Below are 16,692 nucleotides of genomic sequence, written 5' to 3' on the forward strand. Positions count from 1 at the left end.
GTACCCCCCGGCCGAGGCTCCGCACCCCGCACCCCGCTCCCCGTCCCGGGCCCCCCGGGCCCCCCCGGCCCCGCCCCGATCGTCCCCAGGGCCGCCCCGCCCGGGCGGGAGGCGACACCGCCACCGCCGGGACCGCAGCGGGGACAGTTGCTGTGCGGGACGCGACAGCACCGGACACACCGACTGCCACTGTCACCGCAACTGTCACTGTCACCGCCGGTGGGTGCTGGCGCGGGTGGGAGCGGGGGGGATCCGGAGGGGTGTGCGGCGGGGGGGGACGGTGCTTTTTTTGGGGAGAGTGTATATACACACGCTGGGGCTGCTGGGGGGGGAGCAGAGCGATCGTGGTCGGGGTGTGTGTGCGTGTGCATGTGTGTGTGCATATCTGTGGCATGTCTGTGTGCATGTGTGTATGTGCATGTGTGTGCATGTTGGTGTGCACGCCTGTGTGCATATGCATGTGTGTGTTCATGTGTGTGCACGTCGTGTCGGTGTGCGTGTGTATGTTGGTGTGCATGTCTGTGTGCATATGCATGTGTGTGTTCATGCATGTGCAAGTGCATGTGCGTGCATGTCTGCACGTGTGCCTGCATGAGTGCATGATGTTTGTGTGCATGTCTGTGTGTGCATGCATGTTTGTGTGCATGTCTGTGTGCATGCGTGTGTGGGTATGTTGCATCTGTATGTGCACGTCTGCATGTGCACATGTGTGTGCACAGTGTGACAGTGCAGGGGTGCAGGGGTGCAGGGGTGGGGGTGGCTGTGCCAGGGGTAGCTGGGTGGCAGCGTGTGGGTGGCAGCGTGTGGGTGGCAGGGTGCGCAGGGCTCCCCGGCGTGGTGGCCGTGCTGGTGGCTCCGTGCCTGCCGGTGACGGTGACAGTGACGCCGTGGGCAGCCGGAGATAAGCCGGGGGACGTGCAGCATGGCAGCTCTGCCATGCTGGGGAGAGGGGGACGGGGCGGGGGGGCCAACTTTGGGAGGGGACGTGGGACAGGGACACCCCAGCACGCTGAGCCACCACACTGCAGCAGCGCGTCCCCACGGCCTCCCTGCTGTCCCTCGCTGTCTCTGGAGATGGGGACAAAGCCGGGGGCAGAGGTACAAGCCCGGCTCAGGGGGAGGGTGCCAGCGCCTGGCGCGAGGTGCCCGTGCCCCCCCGGCCGTGGAGGGGACAATGGGGCTCTGTGTCGCCCGCAGTGCCCAGCGCCTAATCCGGGGCACGGGGCCGGGGGCCGGGCACCCCGGGGTGGCGCGGGGGGGTTTAAAGGCCAGAGCTGACCGGTGTCCCCTGTGCCAGGCGTCCCCGAGCCCTCGTCCCCTGCGCGCTCTCAGGCCACCAAGGTACCCGGGGCAGGCGTGGGGGACACAGCTGTCCCAGCTTGGGGACCTCAGGGCCATCCCCCAGCGAGGGGCGGAGCGGGCACAAGGCGGTCCCCACGCTGGTGACAAGGGACACACAGATCTGCAGGGATCCCTGTGGCTGCCCCACGTCTGTGTTTGGGGGGGTCCTCGTGCTGGGTGGGCATGGGACAGAGCCATATGTCCCTTAACCCTGTCACTGGCTCCTGGCCACCCCGTGGGGTCACCCCACAGGGCTGGGGGACCCTGAGTGGGTGGCTGCAAGTGGGCAGCGCTCAGCTCTGTGCCTCAGTTTCCCTCCGTGACCAGGTGTGCCAGGCACCCTGCTGGGAGCTGGGGCACCCCACACGGGGGGCAGGGAGGCCCCGGATGCCTGGGTCCGCACCCGCAGGACACTTTGCCCCCCCTGGGCAGGGGCTGCCCCCCGGCTGTGCTGAGCTGGCATGGGATTATGCTAATCCCTGCTCGGACTCAGCCCGAGCTGCTGGGGTCACTGGGGCTGGCACCGAGGGGACAACCTGGGGTCACTAAGGGGTGCCCTGCGGGCTGCGGGGCTGGGGAGGGGGTGACGGGGGGGTGACACGTCCCCAAGGAGCCCCACTGACTCTGCTCATCCATCTCTTGCAGCCCCTCAGTCACCAGGATGGTGAGTGGCCCCCGGGTGGGGGGGTCCAGGCCGAGGTGGGTGCCCTGTCCCGCGGGGCACAGCCCCGGTGAGCCCCGGCAGTGCCGGGCACGGCCACGGGGCCGCGGGCAGCGTGGCGAGCTGTGCCCACCCGCCGCGTGACCCCACGGGGACAAGGGGACGCTTTGTCCTGGAGCTGGCGGCCCCGGCAGCTGGCACAGCCCCGCGGCCCCGAGGAGGCGGCTCCGAGCCCGGCACTCGCAGCCCCCCAGCACCCTGACCCCCACCCACGCGTGGGCAGCCTCACTCTGCACCCCTCTGCCCCGGGACAGACCATTAGCCACATGCCACCCCATGCCAGGCTCATGGCTGTCCCTTAGCTCTGTGTCACCCTGTGCCAGTCCCATACCCATGTCTTAGCCCCATACCAGCTCCATGGCACCCCGTGCCAACCCCATGCCAGTCCCTTAGCCCTATGCCACCCTGTGCCAGCCCCATATCAGTCCCATAGCCCTATGACAACCCCATGCCATGCCACGCCAGCCCCATGCTAGCCCTCAGTCCCATACCAGTCCCCCATACCAACCCCTGAGCCCTGTGCCACCCCATACCAGTCCCTTAGCCCCATACCAGTCCCTTAGCCCCATGGCAGTCCATACCAGTCCCTTAGCCCCATACCAGTCCCTTAGCCCCATGGCAGTCCATACCAGTCCCTTAGCCCCATACCAGTCCCTTAGTCCCGTGCCACCCTGTGCCAATCCCATACCAGTCCCTTAGCCCAATGCCACCCTGTGCCAATCCCATACCAGTCCCTTAGTCCCGTGCCACCCTGTGCCAGCCCCATATCAGTCCCGTAGCCCTATGACAACCCCATGCCACGCCGCGCCAGCCCCATGCTAGCCCTCAGTCCCATACCAGTCCCCCATACCAACCCCTGAGCCCTGTGCCACCCCATACTAGTCCCTTAGCCCCATACTATTCCCTTAGCCCCATGGCAGTCCATACCAGTTCCTTAGCCCCATACCAGTCCCTTAGCCCCATGTCACCCTGTGCCAGTCCCATACCAGTCCCTTAGCCCCATGACACCCTGTGCCAATCCCATACCAGTCCCTTAGTCCCGTGCCACCCTGTGCCAGTCCCATACCAGTCCCTTAGCCCCGTGCCACCCCCTGCCACCCCTGTGCCAGCCCCGTCTCTGCCCCCCGCAGCTCTCGGTGGAGCAGACGAATGCCGAACGGGCACCGATGGCGCAGGAGCAGGAGTGGGCAGGGCCCGAGGCGCTGTGCCCGGGCTGGCTGGAGGACGAGGCCCCCGATGGCGACCTGCCCGAGGACAGCGGGGACCCCGACGCTGCCACCCAGGCCTACGAGCTGCTGCAGAGCACCCTGCGCCAGGAGGGGCTGCCCCACACGCTGGATCGATCTGCAGAGCCCCGCACGGGTGGGGACACGGGGGCGGCAGGGACAAGGGTGGCACTGGGGGCATGGTGCCAGGCTGGGGACATGGAGGTGGCACTGGGGACAAGGGTGGCACTGGGGGCAGTGTCAGGTGGGGTCGCAGGAGTGGCATGGACTGGGGTGGCAATAGAGTCACGGTGTCAGGTGGGGACATGGAAGTGGCAGGGACAACGGTGGCACTGAGGACATAGTGCCAGTCTGGGGACACAGGTGTGCCAGGGACAAGGGTGGCATTGGGAGCACAGTGCCAATCTGGGGACACAGGTGTGCCAGGGACAACGGTGGCGCTGAGGGCACAATGCCAGTCTGGGGAGACAGGTGTGCCAGGGACAACGGTGGCACTGAGGGCACAGTGCCGGTCTGGGGACACAGGTGTGCCAGGGACAACGGTGGCGCTGAGGGCACAATGCCAGTCTGGGGACGCAGGGGTGCCAGGGGCAGGATGGCACCAGGGTCCCCGTCCCTTGCCGGCAGGGTTTGGCCCTCTGGACATGACCGTCTGCATCCTGGGCTCCCCCACCGCCTTCCTGCCCATCCTGCTGGAGGGTGGCACCCGCTGCCCAGGTGGGTTTGTCCCCCTTGTCCCCACCCCGTACGAGACACCCATGAACCCCCAGCGGGTGCTCCCCACGTCCCACTTGGATGCCCCAACCCTGGGCCAAAGGGTTTCCCCAACCCACCTGCGCATGATTGGGAGGGAAACTGAGGCAGGGGGTGAGGGTGGTGCCAGCTCCCCCATGTCCCACAGTCCCATTAACCCCAGTACACACCAGTACCAGCGGCAAATGCCAGCCCAGGGTGCTGGGGGGTGTTTTGGTGCAGGGGACAGGTGACGAGTGCTGCCCACACCCCTGCCCACCCGCAGGTGCCATGGTGCTGTGCCTGTCACCCACCTGGGCCAGCCGGGTGCCCTCGGAGACGTCCCCAGGCGCCTGGTCCCTGCTGCTCTCCCGGGGGGTGTCCTTCGAGGCGGGGGGCCACAGCACCCTGGACACCTTCGCCCCCCCCCGCCGGGCCAACTATGTGACCGGCACCTTTGCAACGGGGGGTCCTGAGGGGGGCTGGGTGGGCGAGCTGGCCCGTGACCTCGACTGTCCCACGGGGGGCTCGGTCCCGCTCGCCCACTGGCTGGAGGACCCGCTGGTCACCCGCTGGGTGCTGGCGGCCCGCGCTGGCCTGCCCGTGCCCCCCACCCTGGCATTTGTCCTGGCACCGAGGGGGGACATCCCCACGGAGCCGGTGGCCCCTGGCGTGAGGCTGGTGCGGCTGAAGGACCCCCAGGGCCAGGAGAAGCTGGTGCAGGAGGAGGTGGGCGCCTTTTTGGGGGGCGCCGCCATGGAACCCTACAGCCAGGTGGGCATGGGAGGCACCCACAGGGCATGTTTGGGGTGTAAGGGTCAAGGTCACGGGCATGGTAGGGTGTGCGGGGGCATCCATGGGGCACAGCGGGGACATAAGTGTGGGGCAACCTGTGGGGCACATTGGGGCATTCAGGAGCACCTGTGGGTCACACGCTAGTAGGGTGTCACTGGGGATACAGGGTGGCTGTTGGGGTGGTGGTGGCACAAGGTGATGCGTGCAAGTGGTGGGATGGCAGAGGGTGGCATGTGGGGGCGGCTGTGGCATGGGGTGACATGGAGATGTCCGCAGTTGGTGGGGTGGCATGGGGTGACACGTGTGGGTGGCGGGGGTGGCCACAGCATCGGGTGACATAGGGATGTCTGCAGGTGGTGGGGTGGCACGGGGTGATGGGGGTGACCATGGCGTGGGGTGACATGGAGATATCCGCAGGTGGTGGGGTGGCACAGGGTGACACGTGGGGGTGGCCACGGCGTGGGGTGACGGGGATGTCCGCAGGTGGTGGGGTGGCACAGGGTGACACATGGGGGTGGCCACGGCGTGGGGTGACGGGGATGTCCGCAGGTGGTGGTGCGGCCGGCAGGGTGGCGGTGGCATGGGACGGGCGCCCGCAGCACCCACGGGAAGGAGGAGGGGACAGCGGTGGCACAGGCGGTGGGCGCGCGGCTGGGCGGGCTGCGGGAGGAGGACAGCGTCCTGCTGGAGGCCCTGGTGCCCACCGCCCGCCTGCCCCTGCCCCCCCCACGTAAGACCCCCGCCCTTGGGCGCCCACCACCCTGGGATGGGAGGGAACGGCCCCCCCGGGCTCCCCTGGATCCCTGTGGCTGTGCCGGCCACGTGTCCATCCCCGGGGATGGGGGGGTGGTGGCCAATGGGGCAACCAAACTCCTGGGCTCCTTGGGCAGGGCATGAAGGTGTCTACCCTGAAGCCCCAAAGTCCCCTGGGTTGGGGAGAAGGTCACCCTGGTCCCCCATGGTCACCTGGAGTAGGGGTGGGAGAGAAGGTCACCCTGGACCCCTGTGGTCCCCTGGGGTGTGTGTGGGGGGAAGGTGGCCACCTTGGTCCCCTGGAGCAGGGCAGGGTGGTGGGGTGACAACCTTCAACCCCTTACAGTCTCATAGGTCTGGGGGTGACAGTGGCCACGCTGGACGCCGCAGTGCCCTGGGATTGGCCAGGGCCACCGCGGTGCCACTTGGGGGGGGTCCCAGAAGCCCATGTGGGGGTGGGGGTCAGGCAGGGTCCCCCGTCCCTGGCCTGCCCTGTCCCTCGCCCCCCAGGCAGCCCAGCCCCGCGGCTGCCGATGTCCCTGCGCATCTGCACCCTCGTCTGCAGGTCCTGGGGGGACCGGCCCCAGCTCTGCCAGGTACGGCCCCGCCTGCACAGGCTCCGCCCCTTCGGGTGGGTGTGGCAGGGTGGGTGTGGCGTGGGTGTCCCCACCCGCAGGTGGGGCACAGCTGGGTGTGTTCCATCGGGTTATGGGGTGGTGGCATGTGTCCCCATGGCCTGATGGCCGTGTGTGTCCCTGGGCTATGCTGGCCAACCATGCCCCCATGCCCTGGTGGCCATGTGTGTCCCCAAGCCCCGGATTAGTCTCTGTCCCCTTGGCCTGGGTTGCACCCTGTGTCCCCCCAGGCTATAGGGTGGTTATGTCCCCATGCCCTGGTGGCAGTCCATGTCTCTGGGCTACAGGGTAGCAGCCTGCGTCCCCATGCCCTGAGTCAGTGTGTCTATGTCCCCATGCCCTGGTGGCAGTCAGCAACCCCAAGCTACAGGGGGGCAGCCAGTGTCCCCATGCCCTGGTAGCAGCCCACATCCCCAGGCTATGGGGTGGCAGCCAGTGTCCCCATGCCTTAGATCAGTGTGTCTATGTCCCCATGCCCTGGTGAGAGCCCATGTCCTCATCCAACGCAGTGACAGCCGGTGTCCCCATGCAGGTGGCGTGTGGCGTGGGGCGCGCGGAGGCTCCGGTGCGGCATGGGGCAGCGCTGCCCCAGGGCCTGGACTCCAGCCTGCAGCAGTGGGGGGTGGTGGCCCCGGGCCAGCGCCAGGCACTGGCCAAGCGGCTACAGGTGGCTGCCGAGGCCGCCATGACTGCCCTCCTGGCCACTGAGGCCAAGCTGAGTCCCCAGCAGCGCGGTGGCACCCGCGCCCGCACCGACCTCCTGGGTGAGTGTTGGGGGGACAGCACCGGTCCCCAAGGCCCACGATGGTGGCACTGACCTGGGGTGCTGAGTGCGGTGTCCCCATCCCTGTCCCCAGGTGTGGACTTTTTGCTGGCGTGCGTGGATGACGCTCTGGAGCTGGTGGCCTTGGCCACCAACAGCCAGCGGTGCCTGGAGACCTGCTTGCTGGCCGAGAACATGGGGCGTGCCGTGGGGGAGCCCCCCGGTGACCTGCCCCGGCTGCTGGCCGAGGCCATGCTGCACCGGGCACAGTGTCACCTGGTCGAGGGCAAGGACATTCTGCTCATTGGGGCTGGTGGCGTCAGCAAGAGCTTCGTCTGGGATGCAGCCCGTGACTACGGCCTGAGGGTGAGGAGACTGGTGGGCGCTGCCGTCAGTAGGTTTCAGAGTGAACACTAGGTAGCAGTGCCCACGCCTCGGGTGGTCCCTCACTGTCCCAGTTGGTGGGCTGGGTGGCACAGCCGCAGCACCAGGTGTTGTGTGTCCCCACTCTGCCATGGTGACACCTCTCTGGGGACACAGATCCACCTGGTGGAGTCCGACCCGGAGCACTTTGCGGCGGGGCTGGTGCAGACCTTCCTGCCGTACGACAGCCGCGAGCACCGGCGGGACGAGGAGCACGCCGAGCGGGTGACAGAGCTGGTCCGCGCCCGGGGGCTGCGACCCCACGCCTGCCTCTCCTACTGGGACGACTGCGTGGTACTGGCGGCACTGGTGTGCCAGCGCATGGGGCTCCGCGGCTGCTCCCCCTCCGCCATCCGCGTGGCCAAGCAGAAGAGCCGGACCCACCAACACCTCCAGCGGTGCTGCCACGGCCGCCCACCACCCGCCGCCTTCGCCGTGCCGTGCCGCCGGCTGCAGAGCCACGGGGACGTGGAACGGGCGGCCGGCTCCGTCCCCTTCCCCGCCGTGGCCAAACTGGAGTTCGGGGCGGGCGGTGTGGGGGTGCGCTTGGTAGAAAACACCGGGCAGTGCCACCAACACGCCGCCCGGCTTTGGCGTGACCTCCGGGACGACGCCGACCACCCGGGGATCGGCTTGGGCTGGGGGAATGCCATGTTGCTGATGGAGTACGTGCCGGGCACCGAGCACGACGTCGACCTGGTGGTGTTCGAGGGGCGGCTGTTGGGCGCTTGGGTGTCCGATAACGGCCCCACGCGCCTGCCCGCCTTCCTGGAGACCGCCGCCTGCCTGCCCTCCTGCCTGCCCGCCGACCGGCAGGCGCAGCTGGTGCGGGCAGCCCTGCAGTGCTGCCTGGCCTGCGGGCTGCGCGACGGCGTCTTCAACGTGGAGCTCAAACTGGGTCCCGCCGGCCCCCGCTTGCTGGAGATCAACCCCCGCATGGGCGGCTTCTACCTCCGCGACTGGATCCGGGAGGTGTACGGTCCCGATTTGCTGCTGGCGGCCGTGCTGGTGGCGCTGGGGACGCCGCCGGTGCTGCCCGCTCGCCCCGCGCCCCGCGGGCACTTGGCCGGGGTGATGTGCCTGGGCTCGGAGCACGGCTGGACGCTGGGGGGCGGCGGGGGGCTGGCGGCGCTGCAGGCGCTGCAAAGCCGGGGGCTCGTCCGGCTCAACCGGCTGTTCGAGGAGACGGCGGGGGACGGCGAGTACGAGGAGCCGTGTCTGAGCGTTGCCTGCAGCGGGGAGACGCGGGCAGAGGCTTGTCTGCGCCTGCTGGGGCTGTGCCAGGCGCTGGGCATCGACTCCCCCCGCTACCCCGTCGAGCATTTCTTGTCCCATTTTAAATAGCCACGGGCAGGCAGCGGGGCCGGCGGGGGAGCGGGGGGCACAGGGACAGACCCTCTGCCCTGGCACCCCCTCCCGCAGCCCCGCCGCCCCGCTCCCTGGCATCCCCCTGGCACCCCATCTCCTGCCATCCCCCGACACCCCGCTCCCTGGCATCCCCCTGGCACCCCATCTTCTGCCATCCCCTGACACCCCGCTCCCTGGCATCCCCCTGGCACCCCATCTTCTGCCATCCCCTGACACCCCGCTCCCTGGCATCCCCCTGGCACCCCATCTTCTGCCATCCCCCGACACCCCACTCCCTGGCATCCCCCTGGCACCCCATCTTCTGCCATCCCCTGACACCCCGCTCCCTGGCATCCCCCTGGCACCCCATCTTCTGCCATCCCCTGACACCCCGCTCCCTGGCGTCCCCCTGGCATCCTGTCCCATGACATCCCCCTGCTCCCCCTGGACCCCAATTCCCAGCCTTGACACTCCACTCCCCAGCATCCCACCCCCCCATCTTGGCATCCCATTCTCTGACATCCCCCCTACTCCTCTGGCATCCTATGTCCTTGTCCTGACACCCCATCCTCTGGTACCCCCCCACGCCATCCTGACACCCCATCCCCTGACACCCCATCTCCTGGCGTCTCCCCATCCCCTGGCACCTCATTTCTCTGTTCACCAACATCTCCCCGGCTCCCCTGACGTCCTCCCCACTCCTTCCTTGTCCTTCCCCATCCCCCTGCACCCCATCCCTGGGCTCCCTGTCCCCCCCCTGCCCTGGCACCCCCAAACCTTGCTCCCAGTGTCCACTTGTCCCCGGAACTGGGGGGTTTGGTGCCCCTCCCATGCCAGGGGACACACAGGGGGACACCAACCCCCGATAGGGGGTAGGCAGGGTCCCCCCTTAATGAACCTTTGCTAATGGGGGGAGGGCAGCCCCCCCAGAGGCGCCCAGGCCACCCCACCAGAGCAGCAGGTGCAGCCTGGTGATGGGGAGACCCTACAATAACAAACCTGCCTGGAGACACCCTGCAGTAATAGACCTACGTGGGGAGACCCTACAATAACAAACCAGCGCAAGGGAGACCCCACAGTAACAGACTGAAGTGGGGAGACCCTGCAATAACACACCTTGAAGGGGAGACCCCACAATAACAAACCAGCACGGGGACGCCCCGCAATAACAGACCTGTGCAGGAAAACCCTACAATAACAGACCTGCACAGGGAGACCCTACAATAACAAAGGAATACCCGGGGACTCCCCGTGGTAGCAGAGCAGCTGGGAACACCCTCCAGGAAGAGCCTTGTATGGGGAGCCCTTGTGATAAAGGGCTGTCACTAGAGAGACCCTACAACAACATTAGTGACCCTACAATAACACCAGTGACTCTACAATAACACACAGCCCCTGTAGTGCCCAAGACCCTACAACACTAGTGACCCTACAATAACACCAATGACCCTACAATAACAGTCCCTGTAGTGCCCGTGACCCTACAATAACACCAGTGACCCCACAATAGCACGCAGCCCCTGTAGTGCCCGTGCCCCTACAATAACACCAGTGACCCTACAATAACACACAGTCCCTATAGTGCCCACGACCCTACAAAAACGTCAGTGGCTCTACAATAACACACAGCCCTTGTAGTACCTGCGACCCTACAATAACACCAGTGACCCTCCAGCAACACGCAGCCGTGTCAGCTCCGCGGTACCACTAGTGTCCCCCCCAAAAAACGCGCGTGAGCCCCGAGGACTCTCCGTCTCTTCCACGGGCGCTCCCGCCCCCTTCAGCTGTCGTCACGGCGGCGCCGATGATGTCACAGTGACGCAAGGGGGTGTGGCCGGGCGGGGGTCCTCAGTAAAGGCTGTGAGCGGCCACCCTGGCTCTGTCGTTGTCCCTACGCGCCCCCCCGGGATCCCCCCCGTTCCCCGGGATCCCCCCGTTCCCCGCGGGACTTCACTTCCCGGCGTGCTCCGCGCCGGGGATCCCGGGGTACCCCTGGTGACGTAGAGCGGGGCGGGGCTGGAGGGGCGGGACCGGGGGCGGGGCCAGCGGGGCGGGTCCCGCCGGGGTCCCGGTGCGGCGCCGTCATGGCGGGGGTGTTCGATATCGACCTGGAGACCGAGGAGGGCAGCGACGGGGACGAGCCCGAGCTGGGCGCCGTGAGCCGCCACCGGGGCACCGGGACCGGCTGGGGACGGGGAGCGGCTGGGGACGGGGGGGGACACCGGAGCTGGCGGAGCGTGGAGCGGGGATGGGGACGGGGCGAGCGGGATAGGGACGGGGACACCGGGAGCGGCTGGGAACGGGGATCGGGACGGGGACGCTGATGGGGGGTGAGCGGCGCCGTGACCTGGTGAGGACGGGGGGATCGAGGGCAATGGGGGAATGCGGGACAGAGAGGGGACAGGCGGGGGACAGGGGACAGGCAGGGATCCCGGCGCAGCTCCGCCGGTACGGGAGGGCAGAGGGAGGTTCCCGCTGGGCAGGGCCCGATCTCAGCCCAAAAACATCCGGCTGGGCCGGTGCGTGGCACCTCGCCCCGCTCTGCCTGCTGCGGGCGTCCTGCCTGCCTGCTGACTGTCCTGGGTCCCTGCCTGCCCCCTGTCCCCTCTCTGCCCTGAATCCCCTGCCTGCCTGCCATGTGTCCCCTGCCTGCCATGTGTCCACTGCCTGCTGTGGGTCCCCTGCCTGCCCTGAGTCCCCTGCCTGCCTGTCCTGGGTCCCCAGTTTGCCATGTGTCCCCTGTCCGCCCTGGGTCCCCTCCTCCCCATAACCCCCTGCCTGCCACTGACCGTGAGTTCCCTCCTGCAGGAGATGGAGCTGGAGCCCCGGGGGAACGGCCTGGAGTAAGTGAGGGACAGGCAGGGGACAGGCAGGGGGCAGGCAAGGGGGTCTGTCCCCACTCACCCCCTCTCCCTCCAGGCCCGTGGGGCACTACGAGGAGATTGAGATCTCGGAGAGCAGTGTCAACAACGGCCCCGAGCACATCGGTCCCCACTGCTTCGAGCTGCTCCGCGTCCTGGGCAAGGGTGGCTACGGCAAGGTCGGGGGGGGCACAGCAGATCAGGGGGTGGCTTTTGGGGGTGCTTGGGGGGGACCCAGCCTTGCCTGATGTCCCCGGCCACATCAACTCCATCCTTCTAGGTATTCCAGGTCCGCAAAGTCCAAGGCACCAACACAGGGAAGATCTTTGCCATGAAGGTCCTGAAGAAGGTAGTGCCACCCTGGACCCCCCCAAGACCCCCCCGGGGAGCCCCCCGCTCATTGCATGTCTCCTCCAGGCAAAAATCGCCTGCAATGCCAAGGACACAGCGCACACCCGGGCCGAGAGGAACATCTTGGAGGCCGTCAAGCATCCCTTCATTGTGGACCTCATCTACGCCTTCCAGACGGGTGGCAAGCTCTACCTCATCCTGGAGTGCCTCAGCGGTCCGGGAGGGTCTGGGGGGGGACACAGTGGGGACAGGGATGGCTCAGGGGGGTCCCACTTGGGGTTGTCACCTTGCAGGTGGAGAGCTCTTCATGCAGCTGGAGCGGGAGGGCATCTTCCTGGAGGACACTGCCTGGTAGGGAAGGGGTGAGGGGGCTGGGGAGGGGGGTTGTGGAGGGGGGCAGGACCCCAGTGCTGCTCACAGCTGCCCCCCCACTCCCCAGTTTCTACCTGAGCGAGATCACGCTGGCACTGGGCCACCTGCACTCCCACGGCATCATCTACCGCGACCTCAAGCCGGAGAACATCATGCTCAACAGCCAAGGTGGGCTGGGGGCTTTTGGGGTGGTGGTGGGGGGTCCCCAAGGGTGACACTCACCCCGACCTCCTCCTTCTGTAGGTCACATCAAGCTGACAGACTTCGGGCTGTGCAAGGAGTCAATCCACGACGGGGCTGTCACCCACACCTTCTGCGGCACCATCGAGTACATGTGAGCCAGGTTCAGCGTGGGGGGGAATATAGGGGACCCCCTCCCACTCAGGGACCCCCCCCGTGTCCCCCCAGGGCCCCTGAGATCCTGGTACGCAGCGGGCACAACCGGGCGGTGGACTGGTGGAGCCTGGGCGCCCTGATGTACGACATGCTCACAGGATCGGCAAGTCCCACTCCTGCTCTTTCCTTCCCCGGGGAGGGGGTTAACGTGACCGGGGGGGTTCGTGGGTGTGCGTTTGGGGGGGTCCCCAGCGGGGTGATGCTGAGCCTTCCTCGCAGCCCCCATTCACTGCCGAGAACCGCAAGAAAACCATCGATAAGATTCTCAAGGGGAAGCTGGTGCTGCCGCCGTATCTGACGCCCGACGCGCGGGACCTGCTCAAAAAGGTGCCCCCCCCTCACCCCATTTTATTTGTGTAGGTCCTACCATAACACACCCCCCCGTGCCCCACTCTATTCCCCTTTCTCTTCCAGTTCCTCAAGAGAAACCCTAACCAGCGGGTTGGGGGTGGCCCAGGCGATGCGGCCGATGTGCAGGTACAGGGGTGGGCACGGGGGGGGTGCCAGGCGGACCCTCCACCTCCCTGACCCCCCTGCCTGCAGAAACAGCCCTTTTTCCGTCACATCAACTGGGAGGACCTGCTGGCCCGCAGGCTGGACCCCCCCTTCAAACCCTGCCTGGTAGGGATGGGGCGGGGGGGAGGATAGGCAGGGTGGGTGTTGGGGAGCACCCATGGGAGCATCTATTGCCCCCCACCCCGCAGCAATCGGAGGAGGACGTCAGCCAGTTCGACACCCGCTTCACCCGCCAGACGCCCGTTGACAGCCCGGACGATGCCGCCATCAGCGAAAGTGCCAACCAGGCCTTCTTGGTACGGGGGGGACAGTGGGGACCCCTCCCTGGGTGGGGTTGGGGACCCAGCCCCCCCGTGACCCCCCTCTCTGCCCGCAGGGCTTCACCTACGTGGCCCCCTCGGTGCTGGAGAGCATCAAGGAGGGGTTCTCCTTCCAGCCCAAGGTGCGCTCCCCCCGCCGCCTCAACAGCAGCCCCCGCACTCCCGTCAGGTACCTGCTCATCTGGGGGGGCACGAGGGGACTGGGGGGCTGCTTTGCAATGGGGGCATTGGGGTGGGGGGTGTTGGGCACAAGGGGACAGGGCTGATGGCACAGGGGTGCCCCCCTTACCCCACCATGTGTTCCCCCCCAGCCCTGTGAAGTTCTCCCCCTTCGAGGCGTTCAAACCAGGGGAACCGATGGAGCTGGGGGGCAGCCTGCCCCCCCCCCAGCCCGAGGGCACGGCCCCGCTCCCCATCAAGACCCCCGTGGGTGCCAAGAAGCAGAAGGGGGGACGGGGGCGGGTGCCCAGGTAGGGATTGGGGGCGGGGGGGTGGGTGTGACCCAGGGAAGGACACCGGGTCCTGGTGGCGGAGGGGCCCGGTGCCCCCCTCATGGGGTTGGGGGGCGCACAGGTGGGCCCCCCTGCCCCCCGCTGCCAGGCAGGACTGGTTTTGGGGGTGCGGGGACACCCTGGTGTGGTGATGGGGGTGTGGCCCCCTGGGGTGTGGCCCTCGAAGGTGTGGCCCCCCCAAGGGTGTGGCCCCAGCTGCTGGGTGTGTGCCAATTAAAGGACTTGATGAGGTCACGGTGGTCCTGTGCTGGGGGAGGGCAGTCCCGGGGGGGCGTGGGGGCGGAGACTGGCTGCCCCACCCGGGGTGTGGGGGGGTCAGGCTCCACCCCCTTGCACTGTGCCCCACCCCTTCCCCAGGCTCCTCCCCTTCCCCATGCTCCACCTCTTTCCATTTGACCCACCCATTTTCTTTGGCCCCACCCACTTTCCCCCAAGCCACGCCCCCTTCACCCCCTAAAACTGCCAGCCACAAATGGGCAGAGCTTTTTTTTTAATTGGTCAGTCTCCAGGCTTGTGCAGCCAATCAGGAGGCGGGCAGGGAGGGGTGTCACAGGGCAGTGATGTCACAAGGCAGTGATGTCACAGGGTGGTGATGTCACAAGCCAGTGATGTCACAGGGCAGTGATGTCACAAGCCAGTGATGTCACAGGGCGGTGACATGGGGCCGCGTGTCCCCCCAAGCTGCCGTCCCCGAGAAGGCGTGGAGGTCACTGAGCAGAGCCTCGGCGCTGCCCCCCGCCACCTGCCCCCCACTCGGGGGGCTCCCCCCGACCTCAGGGGCGGCTTCAGCCTCTTCATCCTCCTCCTCCTCTTCCTCCTGCTCATCCTCATCCTCCTCCTGCTTCTCCTCTTCCTCCCGCGGCCGCTGCTCCTGGCTCCAGGGCATCAGCTCTTCCTCCTCCTCCCTTGTGGCCACCGCCGCCACCTCCCCGTCCCCAGCCTCCTCCGTGGTGTCACCTTGTCCCCGCAGCCGGTGCCACCGTCCCCGCAGCACTGCCAGCGCCCGGCGGCCCAGGGGCCGGGGGTGGTACCGTCCGGCCGAGAGCCGGCAGAGATGGTGCCAGGCCAGCGCCAAACCCACCACCAGGCACAGCAGGACCCCCAGCAGGGCCCCCACCGCCCGGTCGTTGCGCGTCCCCGCCGGTTCCCCCGCCGCCACCAGCCCGGCCACCGCCAGCAGCGCCGGTGCCAGCGCCGCCGCAGCCTGCGGGCGAGGGCAGCGGGGTCAGCACCCCATCCCTGGCACCCCGCCCGGCGCCTTCCCGCTCCCGGGGCCGCCACCTCGTCCCGGAAGGTGGGGTATGGCCCGGGGGCGAAGGGCACGTGGGGCCCTGGGCTGTGTCACCCGCGTCCCCGCCCCGGCGGCGGGTGCTGCAGCACCTGTGGGGGCTGGGGGAGAGGAGCCGGGTGCTGCCGCCCCCGCGCTGCCTGTGGGGCTGCCCCATAGCAGCTCTCTTCCTGCTCCCTTCCCACAGAGCTGCAGCCCCATAGCACCCCCCATGGCTCCAGGCTCCCCCCAGCCCCACCACGCTGCCCTCCCCCCTCCCAAAATCCCCCCCTACCAAGCCCTGCACCCACAGTCTCCAACCTGAACCCCTAGCACCAAACCTTCCCCCCAGTACCCCCCCCAGACCCACCATGGTGCCCTTATCCCACCCAAAATCTCTCCCCACCAAGCCCTCCACCCACAGTCTCCAACTTGGACCCACCACCCGCAAACCTGCCCCCCAGACACATCACATTGCCCTCACCCCCCTCACATGCCCCCCTGGCCTCGCTGGACTGCCCTTGTCCCCCCACCGCCAAAAACTTGTCCCTCACCCCCCACATGCATCACTGTGCTGCCCTTGTCCCTCCAACCCCCCCCCCCAAAACCTGCCCCCCAGCTCCAGCACCTCCAGGCCCTGCTGCCCCCCACCCCAGCCCCGCTGTGGGAGGGGGATCTACCCCAGGGACCCCCCTCCCCGCCACCTCAGCCCCTCAACCAGGAGATGCGGGGAGGCCAATTTGAATGAAGCACAGCCACCCCCCCGAAGATTCAGCAAGGAAACTGAGGCTGGAGAAGGGCCTGCCCCCCCCCAGCTCGCTCTCATTTTAGAGGGTGGCCCCCCACCCAGGTCTCAGACTCCCCCTGCCCCACCCTGCCCAGTTTTGGGGTGCTCACCATCAGCGGGTGCTGCCGAAGCGGGTGCTGGTGCGGCGGGTGCTGGGGGGGCCCCTGCGACGCTTCCTGCCCCCGCGCAGCGGATGTATCAGTGCGGGGGGAGGCGAGGTGCTGCACCCCCCGCCTACCGAGACAAACCCAGAAAACCCAGGGGGACTCCCAGCTGTGGGGACCCGCTGTGACCACCCCCAGCTGTCCCCTGCTCCCCATCACAGCCCTGGGGTCACTGGAGCACCCCCCCCCATCCTGGGAGCACTGAGCCCCCCCAGTGAGCTGTTTAGGGGGGGCATCCCCTTGCAGACAATCTGTTTGTGCTGCGTCCCCCCGTTTCCTGCGCGAGGCGGGTGAGCTGGTACCCGTGACCGCTGCGCCTTCCTGTCCCCCCCGCAGCCGGCAGAGCTCCCTGGCCCCACAATGCGCCCCCCCAAACCAACAGCAACCCCACACAGAGCCTCCCCCCCCAG

General features: G+C 67.8%; 3 protein-coding genes across 4 annotated transcripts; 2 read left to right on the top strand and 1 right to left on the bottom strand.

Moving 5' to 3' along the window:
* CARNS1 (carnosine synthase 1) lies at positions 1-10,380 on the top strand. The gene is made up of 10 exons (XM_082058653.1): positions 1-219; positions 1,987-2,005; positions 3,193-3,424; positions 3,916-4,005; positions 4,307-4,794; positions 5,365-5,545; positions 6,079-6,164; positions 6,736-6,967; positions 7,061-7,332; positions 7,507-10,380. Exons 2-10 carry the CDS (start codon positions 2,003-2,005, stop codon positions 8,731-8,733), a joined length of 2,811 nt encoding a protein of 936 aa, XP_081914779.1. The 5' UTR covers positions 1-219; positions 1,987-2,002; the 3' UTR covers positions 8,734-10,380.
* On the top strand, positions 10,380-14,288 carry RPS6KB2 (ribosomal protein S6 kinase B2). Of its 2 annotated transcripts, none has more exons than XM_082058655.1 (15): positions 10,380-10,722; positions 11,545-11,579; positions 11,656-11,776; positions 11,878-11,946; positions 12,015-12,162; positions 12,242-12,299; positions 12,388-12,488; positions 12,564-12,654; positions 12,729-12,819; positions 12,936-13,043; positions 13,131-13,193; positions 13,260-13,337; positions 13,421-13,528; positions 13,609-13,721; positions 13,864-14,288. In XM_082058655.1, exons 2-15 carry the CDS (start codon positions 11,548-11,550, stop codon positions 14,024-14,026), a joined length of 1,344 nt encoding a protein of 447 aa, XP_081914781.1. In that variant the 5' UTR covers positions 10,380-10,722; positions 11,545-11,547; the 3' UTR covers positions 14,027-14,288. The 2 variants fall into 2 exon arrangements, with proteins under 2 accessions (XP_081914781.1, XP_081914780.1); XM_082058654.1 differs by lacking the exon at positions 10,380-10,722 and adding an exon at positions 10,776-10,892.
* A 105-nt stretch (positions 14,289-14,393) lies between these two features.
* Positions 14,394-16,670, bottom strand: PTPRCAP (protein tyrosine phosphatase receptor type C associated protein). Its single transcript, XM_082058656.1, has 2 exons — positions 16,229-16,670; positions 14,394-15,268 (listed from the first exon to the last, which is right to left on the bottom strand). Exons 1-2 carry the CDS (start codon positions 16,436-16,438, stop codon positions 14,708-14,710), a joined length of 771 nt encoding a protein of 256 aa, XP_081914782.1. The 5' UTR covers positions 16,439-16,670; the 3' UTR covers positions 14,394-14,707.
* Between the last annotated feature and the right edge of the window lie 22 nt (positions 16,671-16,692).

This window comes from Streptopelia decaocto (genome assembly GCF_964273445.1).
Source record: "Streptopelia decaocto genome assembly, chromosome: 7".
Classification (NCBI taxonomy): domain Eukaryota; kingdom Metazoa; phylum Chordata; class Aves; order Columbiformes; family Columbidae; genus Streptopelia; species Streptopelia decaocto.

Bases quoted from the DNA above. Each gene is read 5' to 3' on its own strand.
- CARNS1 (XM_082058653.1), top strand. The intron at 4,006-4,306 runs GTGGGTTTGTCC...GCCCACCCGCAG, and splicing joins GGGTGGCACCCGCTGCCCAG to GTGCCATGGTGCTGTGCCTG. The intron at 7,333-7,506 runs GTGAGGAGACTG...CTGGGGACACAG, and splicing joins CCCGTGACTACGGCCTGAGG to ATCCACCTGGTGGAGTCCGA.
- RPS6KB2 (XM_082058654.1), top strand. From the start codon at position 10,821: ATGGCGGGGGTGTTCGATATCGACCTGGAGACCGAGGAGGGCAGCGAC. The intron at 12,655-12,728 runs GTGAGCCAGGTT...GTGTCCCCCCAG, and splicing joins TGCGGCACCATCGAGTACAT to GGCCCCTGAGATCCTGGTAC. The intron at 13,529-13,608 runs GTACGGGGGGGA...CTCTGCCCGCAG, and splicing joins GTGCCAACCAGGCCTTCTTG to GGCTTCACCTACGTGGCCCC.
- PTPRCAP (XM_082058656.1), bottom strand. From the start codon at position 16,438: ATGGGGAGCAGGGGACAGCTGGGGGTGGTCACAGCGGGTCCCCACAGC. The intron at 15,269-16,228 runs GTGAGCACCCCA...CCTCGCCCGCAG, and splicing joins TTCGGCAGCACCCGCTGATG to GCTGCGGCGGCGCTGGCACC.